The sequence below is a fragment of the Cervus canadensis genome, chromosome X (genome assembly GCF_019320065.1).
Source record: "Cervus canadensis isolate Bull #8, Minnesota chromosome X, ASM1932006v1, whole genome shotgun sequence".
In the NCBI taxonomy this organism is placed as follows: domain Eukaryota; kingdom Metazoa; phylum Chordata; class Mammalia; order Artiodactyla; family Cervidae; genus Cervus; species Cervus canadensis.
In genome coordinates, this window is record NC_057419.1 from 68,739,737 (window position 1) to 68,753,572 (window position 13,836).

The following is a 13,836-nucleotide window of genomic DNA, read 5'->3' on the forward strand; positions in this document are numbered from 1 at the left end:
CACAGTCCCTTCATATTTGGCAGAACTTACAGAAAGGGTGGTATGTCTCGGTTTTGTTGGAAATCAATGGGATAGCTCATGGTGTTAGTAATGAGAATTCACATCAGCAGTCTCTTGCCAAAGCAAAAAAAGTATCTCACCCCAAAGTCCAAGGGTAAAAGGAGGTTGGGCAATTGGATGAAGTTAGTCTATGTAGTTGTTGTTGAGTTGCTCAGTCGTGACTGACTCTTTGTGACCCCCATGGACTGCAGCACGCCAGGCTTCCCTGTCCTTCACCAGCTCCCACAGTTTGCTCAAACTCCTGTCCATTGAGTCTGTGATGCCATCCAACCATCTCATCTTCTGTCACTCCCTTCTCCTCCTGCCTTCAATCTTTCCCAGTATTGAGGTCTTTTCCAATGAGTTGGCTCTTTGCATCAGGTTACCAAAGTCTATGTGAAAGTGAAAGTCACTCAGTCTTGTCCTACTCTTTGCAACCACATGGACTATACAGTCCATGGAATTCTCCAGGCCAGAATACTGGAGTGGGTAGCCTTTCCCTTCTCCAGGGGATCTTCCCAACCCAGGGATCGAACCCAGGTCTCCTGCATTGCAGGCAGATTCTTTACTAGCTGAGCCACAAGGGAAGCCCAAGAATACTGGAGTGGGTAGCCTATCCTTTCTTCAGCAGATCTTCCCAACCGAGGAATTGACCCAGGGTCTGCTGCATTGCAGGAGGATTGTTTACCAACTGAGCTATCAGGGAAGCCCTTTCTAGTGTATTTTTAATTGAAGACAACCTCTGCAGAGAAGGTGAGAATTTCCTACTTAGTGGTACTTGTTAGGATGGGTCCAAACATATTCCCCTCAGGTATTTAAGAGGCTCCAGGCCTTTCTACTTCTGGGCAAAGCAGGATATGGTCCTTGACTCTTTAGGTTCCAGTGGTGGCTATTCACTCCCATCAGGATGATAAACCCATCCAGAAATGCAGAAGTTGCAAAACACAGCTGGGCTGTCCCCACCCCTAACTCTGGGTAACTGGGTTCCATGAGGCCTTCCCTAAACCACATGTTGAAGCCTCAACTCCAGGACCAAAGACCTGGATCTAGAGGCCATGATTTCCATTTCCTCCCCCTCAGCTACTAAACCAGCATGAATAGTCCTGGGACTTGTGCTAAAACTCTTTTCAAGCTATTTCTTAGGGCTTTTGGTTCACAAACAGTTTGTTCAGTAAGGTTTCATTGTAGAGAGAAAGGCAGATGGCCCCTACTTTGTTTCTTGATAGTATTTGTGATGTAAATTTCTCTGCCCAGTGTATGTAGCCCTAGAATGTTATTTCATTGTCAGATCATATTATTCTTGAATTCCTGATGAGATAGGACCTCTATGAAGCAGTAGGTTAAGATTTCAGGAATAGTGTTTAATATCATTAAGAAGGGAAGTGTTTCATTCTCAGGAGTAGCATTAATATATAAAGAGAACAGTATGTGTGTGTGTGTATATATACATGTAACTGTGATATGTATATTGTGTCACAATTTATAAACTCTTATGGAATTATAATTAATTATAATTATAATTAATTATATAAAAAATAAATTATATAAAGAATTATATAATTTATTTAATATAATTAAATAGAATTATTAACTAATTCTAGCATTTCAGTCTCCTCTCCTTCTTGCCTGCTTATGCATTTCATCTAACTGTGGCCTTTCTTGGATGGTCTTGACGTCCACCATTAAGCCCTCTACTTTCTCTCCATCTACAAGCCTCATCTTGCTTTACTTCCCTCCAAATCCCTTTTAGTTGCATTTTGCAGTCACATTCCTGCTAAAATTTAAACTCTCATATCCCTAAGCATTTGTGCCGCAACCATCTGACAAAACCCCAAACCTGGATCAACTGTTTCTTCCACATTTGCCTGGAATGCTGTTGGAGAAAGAGAAAATTGGGCAGATGTGTTCTGCTAAAAAGTTGTTGTCTTCTGCCTCAAGCGAGCCCTCAACACTGTCTGGCAACCTCCTTACATTTCTCTGTTCACCTCCCTCTCATATTCTCTCACACAACTAATTCCAATGTTCCGACTTACCCTTCACTCATGTTTTCATTCAATGAATGTTCATTGCGCACTGATTATATACCAGGTCAGTTGCTTCCTACTTCACAGAAGAAATAGAGGTCCTCAAAGTCAAAGTACCTCAACTTACCTTTTCCATTGCTCCAAGTTGACCTTCTATGCCTTCCAGAATAGTCCATAACTATTAAGTCATTAAAAAATTACTCCCTCAAAAATATTCCCTAGTTAGAAGACAATGTGTTTGCTTTGTTGCAAAGTGGTTGTCGACTGAGCTGCTAAATCTTTATTTGAACAAATCTTTACATAAAGATAAGCAAAGATCTGATAAGCAATTAAATGTCATAAAAAAGAAAAAACTTGGCATATCAAACTTATATATCATTCTAAATCAGTACTTTTATATCTGTAATCAGACAGCTTTTAATGAAGTGAAAATTCTGCCTGCATGAAACTAGTCACAATAAAATTAGACTTGGTTTGCTCTTTCATGGCGAGCATATTCCAGATGTTTAAATGTTTCAAAGAAAACCCAGAGTATAATGGCTTCCTTGAATGTTTTCTCAGTTACTGCTTCCAAACTAGAATAAAATCTAATGAAATTCTGGTGGTACTTAAATAGCACATCATATTGTTCAGAGTAGACTGTACTTTTTTGGGTGTTTTGTGTTTAGTGGTTAGTAATGTAAACATTAATGTCTATGTATATTAATAATATCAGCAATAATAAAAGTGCTAATATTTGAAATACAATCAAATTCTATGTTATTTAAATGAATGGTACCTGTATTCAATCTTTTTTTTTTTAAAGGAATTTATTTATTTGGCAGTGTTGAGTCTTAGTTGGGTCATGTGGGATCTTTGGTTGCAGCGCGTGAACTCTCAAGTTATGGCCCAGGGCACGCAGGCTCATTAGTTGCGGTGCATGGGCTTAGGGTTGGAACCTGTGTCCCCTGCATTGCATGGTGGAGTCTTAACCACTGGGCCATCAGGGACGTTTCCTGTGTTCACTCTATGCATAACATGTCCTGTGACCCAGTGTTTAGGAGGCCATGCTTCTTGTTATGCACATGTCTAGGCATTGACAGCTAACATCAGTGAGCCGTCCTCAGGTGGTGTGGAGCTGCCGCTAGAAGCCAGGTCACATGTTAAGGTGAAGACTGACTTAAACACTCTCATGCCTTCTTTTTCTCATCTTCTTTTCTACCATCATCTGTCTCCTTTCATCTATTGTCATGTGCTCAGCACCCTCACCATGACTTCTAGCTGGCTAAAGTTCTTCATTCTGATCAAGCCCACCATGATTATCTTCCCAAAGTGAGCCTTTGCACCCAATTACCTTTTTAGCAACAAACATCCCCCTAATCAAAGCTTCCATTTATCTTAACAAAGACTTAGGCATTCATATTAAACAGAACATATGGCTTTTTCCCTTTAATAATAATAATAGTAGTAGCAGTAGCAGTGATAGTAAAGTTGTAGTAGTCAACATTTAAAATAGATGCTCTCTATTCCAATTCAGTTAGGATCTGGAGTTCAACAGTTAATTGAAAAAGTCAGTAAAACATTTATTCTGTGTAAAATAGTCACTAATATTCTAATGTTGTGTGAAGGTTTTTTACTTCAAGTGTAGGTTCCTTGATTAGAGTTTGCCATGAATTACACTGATACTACAGACTTTTTGATTTCCAGTGCAGGCTTCCTTAATGCAGACAGAATCCATTGGGAAACATGGGAAGCATTCTGAGTACTTTAGAATCCTTCTAAACTTTTCATATGGGTTTCCTAATCTCTTACAGTTGCCTAGTTGACACCCAATTCAGTAATACTTCTTTTTCTTTTTTAAAGCAACTTTCCAGAATATTTAACCATATTTTTTATAGGAATAATAGCTTACTTTCTTTTTAGGATTCTAGTTCTTTGGTTTAGGAAATCTTTCATTAAATTATGTAACTGCAATACTAATAGGCAAAAGCAGGTTTGAGAATATACACACATTGATAAATCAACTAATGAGAGCTGAACACCATGCTTATGACACATACGTCTTAACATTTTACTTAGTGACTGTTAGAGGCCCCAGTCAGTATTGTTTCTGACAATGAAGACTCTGGCTAATTTGATGAGTCTTAAATAGAGATCAGTTAAGGGAACTTCTGCTACAATTGGTAGATACAATCAGAAGAAAGACAGAAGTCACGATCCCGTGACAGTGTGTGTATGTGTGTGTGTGTGTGTGCATGCGTGTGTGTGAGTGAGGGGACAGGCATTTAGGGGAGAGAAGGAAAGTAGAGGGGAAAGGAGAGAATGTATTATGATTAATTATGAATATTGAAACTTATTTTTTAAAATCTCCTTCGTCCTCCAGAATCCTGATGCAGGATTAAATATCTGTGTCCACAGCAGGGGAAAGAGAGAGTGGGATGAATTGGGAAAGCAGCCTTGACATATATACACTACCATGCGTAAAATAGCTAGTGGGAATCTGCTATACAGGACAGGGAGCTCAGCCCAGTGCTCTGTGATGACCTGGAGGAGTGGGATGTGGGGATGCAAGGGAGGCTCAGGAAGGAGGGGATATATGTATACTTATAGCTGATTCACATTGTTCTACAGCAGAAACAAACACAACATTTTAAAGCAATTATCTTTCAATTAAAGAAAATCTGTGTTCAGGACTTCGAGGAAGAAAGTGAAAATCAAAATACTCTAATAAGAGACCATTGGCCATGTACATCATGTAATCCAAGGGGAGCTAAAATCTAGATATGACTGAAGTGAGATGGATGCCACATCGGGGACCAAGAGCCACACTAGTGAAGGCAGTGATGAGTGTATGGGGTTAATCGGGCACTGTTGTCAGATTCTGCCTGGCTCTCCTGCCATCTCTGCAATGATTCCTCTTTATGATTCCCACTCGAGTGATAGTTACTTGTGGTTATAGGAATGCATGTTATTATCCAGAAGACAATGGCTCCATTTTTATTAACATTGTCTTTGTCTAGGTTTCCCCACTGACATTTAAGAAATCTGATTTCTAAACTTTCTATTATGCCAAGCAAAGTGATTGTGAATCATTTCTTTTCAGAGATATGAATTCACATTTATGGAGTTTAACTGCATTTATTATGTTTCTTTTATGTATGTATTTATGAGAAAATAGAATAATATTTGCTATCAATTCCTATAACAGCTTTCTTCGTTTCAGAATGATTCCTATGATATTCCACTCATGTGAAATTAAATAAAGATGAAAATATCAGATATAATTTTTGTGTCTACATGGTCAGTCAGATGGGTTTCTGTCCATTTTTCTTTGTATTTTTTATATATAATTCACATACCATAAAATTCATAGTTTTAAAGTGTGTGATTTGGTGGTGTATAGTATATTTACAAAGCCATGCCACCATCACCACTGTCTAACTCCAGAATGTTTTTGTCACTCCCAGAAGGAACCCCATGATTCTTTAATACAATATTTTTAATGGCCAATTTCTCAAAAACTGTAAGTTCAACAGAGTGATGTGTCAAAATGTCGTATTATCTATGAACTATTTAATGGTCTTATGCTCCATACAATGCCACATTTTAGTGATGAGATAGTCACTTGGATTTGGATAATACCATTCTTATTTAGAATGTACACACTGGTTCCTTCCATTTGGAGTCAGAAGGAACTGGAAGGTTATAGATGAAATCCGTGTAAACAGTGCTTTTATCAACATTCAGTTCAGTTCAGTTCAGTCACTCAGTCGTATCTGACTTGTTGTGACCCCATGAACTGCAGCACACCAGGCCTCCCTGTCCATCACCAACTCCCAGAGTCCACCCAAACTCATGTCCATTGAGTCGGTGATGCCATCCAACTATCTCATCCTCTGTCATCCCCTTCTCCTGCCCTCAATCTTTCCCAGCATGAGGGTCTTTTACAGTGAGTCAGCTCTTTGCATCAGGTGGCCAAAGTATTGGAGTTTCAGCTTCAACACCAGTCCTTCCAATGAACACCCAGGACTGATCTCCTTTAGGATGGACTGGTGGGATCTCCTTGCAGTCCAAGGGACTCTCAAGAGTCTTCTCCACACCACAGTTCAAAAGCATCAATTCTTCTGCGCTCAGCTTTCTTTATAGTCCAACTCTCCCATCCATACATGACCACTGGAAAAGCCATAGCCTTGACTAGACAGAACTTTGTTGACAAAGTAATGTCTCTGCTTTTTAATATGCTGTCTAGGTTGGTCATAACTTTCCTTCCAAGGAGTAAGCATCTTTTAATTTCATGGCTGCAATCACCATCTGAAGTGATTTTGGAGCCCAGAAACATAAAGCCAGCCACTGTTTCTCCATCTATTTGCCATGAAGTGACGGGACTGGATGCCATGATCTTAGTTTTCTGAATGTTGAGCTTTAAGCCAACTTTTTCACTCTTCTCTTTCACTTTCATAAAGAGGCTCTTTAGTTCTTCACTTTCTGCCATAAGGGTGGTGTCATCTGCATATCTGAGGTTATTGATATTTCTCCTGGTAATCTTGATTCCAGCTTGTGCTTCATCCAGCCCAGTGTTTCTCATGACATACTCTGCATAGAAGTTAAATAAGCAGGGTGACGATATACAGCCTTGACGTACTCCTTTTCCGATTTGGAACCAGTCTGTTGTTCCATGTCCAGTTCTAACTGTTGCTTCCTGACCTGCATACAGGTTTCTCAAGAGGCAGGTCAGGTGGTCTGGTATTCCCATCTCTTTCAGAATTTTCCACAGTTTATTGTGATCCACACAGTCAAAGACTTTGGCATAGTCAATAAAGCATAAATAGATGTTTTTCTGGAACTCTCTTGCTTTTTTGATGATCCAGCAGATGTTGGCAATTTGATCTCTGGTTCCTCTGCCTTTTCTAAAACCAGCTTGAACATCTGGAAGTTCACGGTTCACATATTGCTGAAGCCTGGCTTGGAGAATTTTAGGCATTACTTCACTAGCATGTGAGATGAGTGCAATTGTGCGGTAGTTTGAGCATTCTTTGGCATTGCCTTTCCTTGGGATTGAAATGAAAACTGACCTTTTCCAGTCCTGTGGCCACTGCTGAGTTTTCCAAATTTGCTGGTATATTGAGTGCAGCACTTTCACAGCATCATCTTTTAGGATTTGAAATAGCTCAACTGGAATTCCATCACCTCCACTAGGTTTGTTCATAGTGATGCTTCCTAAGGCTCACTTGACTTCACATTCCAGGATCTGGTTCTAGGTGAGTGATCACACCATCATGATAATCTGGGTCGTGAAGATCTTTTTTGTACAGTTCTTCTGTGTATTCTTGCCACATCTTCTTAATATCTTCTGCTTCTGTTAAGTTCCTACCATTCCTGTCCTTTATTGAGCCCATGTTTGCATGAAATGTTCCCTTGGTATCTCTAATTTTCTTGAAGAGATCTAATCTTTCCCATTTTGTTGTTTTCCTCTATTTCTTTGCATTGATCGCTGAGGAAGGCTTTCTTATCTCTCCTTGCTATTCTTTGGAACTCTGCATTCAAATGGATATATCTTTCCTTTTCTCCTTTGCTTTTGGCTTCTCTTCTTTTCACAGCTATTTGTAAGGCCTTCTCAGACAGTCATTTTGCTTTTTTGCATTTCTTTTTCTTGGGGATGGTCTTGATCCCTGTCTCCTGTACAATGTCACGAACCTCTGTCCATGGTTCATCAGGCACTCTGTCTATCAGATCTAGTCCCTTAAATCTATTTCTCACTTCCACTGTATAGTCATAAGGGATTTGATTTAGGTCATACCTGAATGGTCTAGTGGTTTTCCCCACTTTTTTCAATTTAAGTCTGAATTTGGCAATAAGGAGTTCATGATCTGAGCCACAGTCAGCTCCTGATCTTGTTTTTGCTGACTGTATAGAGCTTCTCCATCTTTGGCTGCAAAGAATATAATCAATCTGATTTCAGTGTTGACCATCTGGTGATGTCCATGTGTAGAGTCTTCTCTTGTGTTGTTGGAAGAGGGTGTTTGCTATGACCAGTGCATTCTCTTGGCAAAACTCTACTAGCCTGTGCCCTGCTTCATTCTGTACTCCAAGGCCAAATTTGTCTGTTACTCCAGGTGTTTCTTGACTTCCTACTTTTGCATTCCAGTCCCCTATAATGAAAAGGACATCTTTTTTGGGTGTTGGTTCTAAAAGGTCTTGTAGGTCTTCATAGAACTGTTCAACCTCAGCTTCTTCAGCATTACTTGTTGGGGCATAGACTTGGATTACCGTGATTTTGAATGGTTTGCCTTGGAAACAAACAGAGATCATTCTGTCATTTTTGAGATTGCATCCAAGTACTGCATTTCAGACTCTTCTGGTGACCATGATGGCTAGTCCATTTCTTCTAAGGGATTCCTGCCCACAATAGTAGATATAATGGTCATTTGAGTTAAATTCACCCATTCCAGTTCATCTTGGTTCGCTGACTCCTAGAATGTCAATGTTCACTCTTGCCATCTCCTGTTTGACCACTTCCAATTTGCCTTGATTCATGGACCTAACATTCCAGGTTCCTATGCAATATTGCTCTTTAAAGCATCAGACCTTGCTTCTATCACCAGTCACATCCACACCTGGGTGTTGTTTTTGCTTTGGCTCCATCCCTTCATTCTTTCTGGAGTTATTTCTCCCCTGATCTCCAGTAGCATATTAAACCAGAAAAATAACACCTGCACAGATCAAGCAAATCACAACAGCACATATAGCCAAGTAAGTGATGCTGTCCTTGTGCACAGAGATTCCATTACACAAACTATTCTCCTAAGTGAGAGAATTCATCCCTTAGAAATTGCTTGTTAGAACATTGGGACCTCATGCATCACATTAAAGATCCATAAATGTCCTCTCAATGACGAAGAGAAGATGCATGATCATATCCACCCTATATCTGCATAGGCTGCTTCTGATCAATAGATTGTCATGATGCATGGCATCATGGAATCCTGCTCCAGTGCTCCAGAGACAGCTGAGAAGCCCCATGGGAGCCTTCTTCAGTCATTGCTACAAGGACTAAGATATTAGGAAATCAGGAACTCAGGCTTAGGATTTGACAAAATACCCTCATCTCTAAATGAATCGATTTATTTATGTCATTGGTACAAAGTATGCATGTAATATTTCATGACTAAGTACATCTTTTACTGTTAAAAAAAAAAGTACCCACTTTTGCTTGTGAGATGAGTAGAATTCAGAATCTAGCAACGTTGTATTCTTCCCATTTCTTTGCCAATGCAGAATTTCTTCAGAAAGGGATCTAATATAATTGTTAAGAATGTGCACTCTAGAGGCAGATAAATCTGACTATGTATCCCAGGTTCCTCCGTTTTGACCCATGGAGCCTCAGGCAAAGTTTAACCTCTGATTTTATTTTTTCTTGTGTGTAAAATGATAATTCTCCAACTACCAACCTCATAGGGTTATTGTGTAGGAACAAAATCAGATGATGTTTGGACAGAGCGCCTCACAGAATTAGGCACATAACAGGTACTCAGTAGACATTAGTTGAGTTGTTTAGTCGCTAAGTCATGTCCAATTCTTTGCGACCCCATGGACTGTAGCCCATCAGGCTCCTCTGTCCATGGGATTCTCTAGGCAAGAATACTGGAGTGAGTTGCCATTTCCTTCTCCAAGACATTAGTTAGCCATCCATTAACAAACATTCACTGTTATAATACCACTAGAAAAGGGCAAATGTTACTCACATCCCAAACAGAATACGACACCATGTAGTTCCCATGTGTATGTTTTTGTTTTTTTGCTTTCAACAGTCTCATCTTCCATTTTGCCCTTGATTATTTCATACAGGCACTTCGAGGAGAAATTGCACCTCTCAAAGAGAATGTAAGCCACGTCAATGACCTTGCTCGCCAACTCACCACATTGGGCATTCAGCTGTCACCCTATAATCTCAGCACTCTGGAAGACCTGAACACCAGATGGAAGCTTCTGCAGGTAGGCACATTATAAACATTGCAGTTTCTTCTCTCAATAAGACAATATACAGATAAGCCTTGTTTGTAAGGAACAACGCAAGTAATTTCTTCATACTTATGATAGTTTGTGAGTGTATGATATTTTGTATTATTTAATAATTTCTTACTTCATTTTTTCAAGCATATTAATATTAATTTTTAAATGGCTTAAAGTTAGACTTTACTATATCTTGCCATTAACATAGAAGATAATACTGAATCATGCTTTAAGAACTAAATTACTGGCATGCCATTACTTGGTACTATCATAGCTTGGATTCTTAAAATGTCTTTCCTTTTGGACTCCTAATTTAGCAAAAGTTAATGGTAGCACACATTCTAAATCTTTTAAAGAAAGGATATCCTACCACAAACCGACTCATGGAAGTTTTTCATAGTAAATAAAGGGAATGTAAGTGTGCTCAAGGTCATGCTTACTGGCTATGGGACCTTTGGCAAATTAACTTTTCTGTGTCTCAGTGTTTTACCTGAAGAAAATGGGAACATTAAACGTTTCTAAAATATTGGTCTTTTGTTAGGATGAGTAAGTCAAAATACATGGGGCGTGCTTAGTACGGTATTAGCTACATAGTAAAAACCACTGTGAATTCTAGTTCTTGGTATTACTGCAGTTATAATTGTTATTTATTATAGCAAACAGGTTTTGGAACCAGACTTACTTGAAGTCACTTGACCTCTTTGCTTGTCCATTTCCTCATTTCCAGCATACTTGCTGTAATATTGAAGGGACTAATTGTTGTAGAGTTATTGGTACAGTACCTGGCTCATAGTAAGAACTCAGACAATGGAATGGTGAAAGAGGTGTGTCTATATTTTCCGTTCATGAAGGCTACCACTAAACCCCCACCCCTGCAACTGGTTTGATTATAGAATTAAAGAATTGTTTCTTCTCTTTTTCCAGTTTCATAAGATGCACAAAGTATGCTCCTGGGGATAGAGACAAAAGAGGAAACTGGGTTTAAAAAATTTTGCTTTCAGTGTTTTAGTAAGAAAAAAAATGATCAACCAGATTGCTTTTCTATGTGCAGTCCATTTAGCAGTGTGATTGAAAGTCCTGTTGAAGAATTGTTAGATCTTTAATAAAAACAAGACCTCTCGAGATCTCATATAATTTAATTTTTTTGTGATGAATAGTCTTGAAATATATGTAGGATAGATTGTTATAAGTGGCATTGATTAAAGCCAGACAATATAGTTAAAAGATTACATGCATTTCTATGTCTATTTGCTCCATAGTGGTTACATACTATTAAAATCTTATCAGTTTCATCCTTAGTATATTTTTTTCATTTTAAACATAAATAAGGAAAGTAATAAATGTCCAAGGAAAACCAATGGTCGCATTTGTTCCTTTCAAGCACTCTTGAACCATTATCTTAACATTACTTTTAGAGAGCTAAATGCCATATTTGCTTTCAGAATGTGATATAAATTTGTGAAAATGGCATGTAATTTTACAAATGAGATAAAAATATTATGACTGATAGGAAAAGAAAGTTTAAAAAAATCAGTGTGAGTGATCCATCATAGTTGTACTATTTATTTAAATATAAAATATGAGAAAATAGTACAGTTTGATTTTATCCATTCTTTAAAATGAATAAGGGACTTGGTTATAAATCTAGGGATGTACATAAAGAAGATAGGGTGTTGTAGTAAAAATACTGTAGGAGTGAATGATAGAACACCTAACTGCAAACTGAAGCTCAGCTATTATTTGACCATGTTATCTTGGGAAAGCCATTTGACCTCTCACAGCTTCTATTACCACATTTGTAAAACAAGATAATGCATTTTGTCTTAGCTCACAGTCCGTTCAGTCCTGAATCTGTATGTGCATATCTGGGGGAGATCCACATATGTTGGAATTTAGTTTAGAGTCAGTGAATTTGCTTCCTCTTCATAATACAAATGTGACTGACTGGAATTATATTCATTCTTCTATCAGTATAATTCTAGCTTTTAAAACCCTCATCCCCAAACACCCTTATAGACAGCCTTCTCATAGTAAATGGTTCAGTTTGTGGTATATGCTCTTATTGTGGCACATTCCATATGTTGCTGGTTTTTAATGTGACCTTAAGAATAGACTTAAGTTGTTTTTTTTTAGCATAAAGGTGATAAATTCAAGGTTTTGAGTTGCACATAGCTAAGTCAACTTGATTCCATTCTTTCCTCTGACCAGAGTCTAACCACTCTGCTATATTATAAATGTGAGTACTTGTTCAGATAATGAACAAAGCAAGAAATGAGGTTCACATCAAACAACTTTATCCCCATTACTGGAAGAGCAGCTCATATAGCCTATCAAGAACATTGTCCATTTAGAAGAATATGTGGGAGACTAAAGGATAACCCAGCTTCTGTGGAGGGGAGTGTAAGCCCACCATTATTGTGACGTCACATTAATTCATTCATTTACGGTGCTATGTCAGTCAACTAAAATCATGATAAGAGTGAGAGTTCATCTTTGCTTCTGGGTTTGCTAAGACAAAGAAAAAGCAAGAATAGAGAATTAGGGTAGTGTGGAGGGTAGATATAAGTCTAAGAAAAAGAGTCTTACATTTGAGCAAACAGTGTAATTGAAGAACTGGAATGACATGCTCCCAGGCTATAGGTACTTGATATCAGAATAACCTGGGTTTGCCTCTGGGGCAGGTGGGAAGGCTGTACTGTGTCTTCTTGCTGTGTGCAGGCTTTTCTAGTTGCAGTTGTGGCGTGCAGACTTCTTATTGCGGTGGCTTCTCTTGTGGAGCACAGTCTCTGGGATGCAAGAAAGTGAAAGTCAGTCAGTGTGCCCAACTCTTTGCGACCCCATGAACTGTAGCCCGCCAGGCTTCTCTGTCCATGGAATTCTCTAGGCCAGAATACTGGAGCAGGTAGCCATTCCCTTCTCCAGGAGATCTTCCCAACCCGGGGATCAGAGCCAGGTCTGCTGCATTGCAGGCATTTTCTTTACTCTCTGAGCCAGCAGGGAAGCCCAGGGATCCAGTAATTGTGGCACACAGGCTCACTCATGGTGCAGTTGCTCTGCACCATGTAGAATCTTCTGGGACCGGGGATCGCACCCATATCCCTTGCATTGGCAGGTGGATTCTTATCAAGCCACCTGGGAAATCGGTCCTGGGTTTCTTACATGGGCCATTAATTTTTACTTTAAAGAAAAGTCATGCTGGTTTTCTAGCTGTATGTAATATCTCTCAAAATGTTAGATAAACCATATAGATCTGCACATCAACAGCAGGGGAAGACCCAGTCACAGAATATCTGTACATAGAAATAGAATGTATAGGGAGTTCTGGATTTATATTGAATCCACAAATAGAAGTATAGCGCCATTGATTTGCCCATTTGAAACTCTCTGTGGGAATAAAATCCTGTTTTCTCCCTCAGAGTGGGCACGTTGGTGTGGATGTTTCTATGACACCATTGGATGATGTGTTTTGGGCAAAGGAAATCTTTTATTCCTTGTAATAGCAAAAAGTTTTCATGTACATTGTTTCACTTAATCCTCATATGTATTATGATTACATAATATCATTGAGTCCTTGAACAAGTAAGGAAACTGAGACTTAGAGATGCTAAGTAACACATTGACAGTCACACAGCTTTTAAGCAGCAGTCACAATCTAAATCAGATCTGAGCCACAACTCCCTACTCTTTTTGTTGCCTTGTCTCACAGTGGACTTAACAAAATCATACTTTAGAGCTGTTTTGGGCAAGACAATATTTCAGGTTTTTTTTCATGCTTCCCCTCGTT

General features: G+C 38.9%; 1 protein-coding gene across 10 annotated transcripts in view; it reads left to right on the forward strand.

Annotated features, from left to right (window-relative positions):
* DMD (dystrophin) overlaps positions 1 to 13,836 on the forward strand; it is a 2,532,480-nt gene that overhangs the window by 2,180,561 nt on the left and 338,083 nt on the right. For all 10 annotated transcript variants that reach the window (XM_043457704.1, XM_043457699.1, XM_043457698.1 and 7 more), the window contains one exon: positions 9,888 to 10,034. In XM_043457704.1, the coding sequence (XP_043313639.1) occupies positions 9,888 to 10,034 (147 nt within the window). The remainder of the gene's footprint in view (positions 1 to 9,887; positions 10,035 to 13,836) is intronic.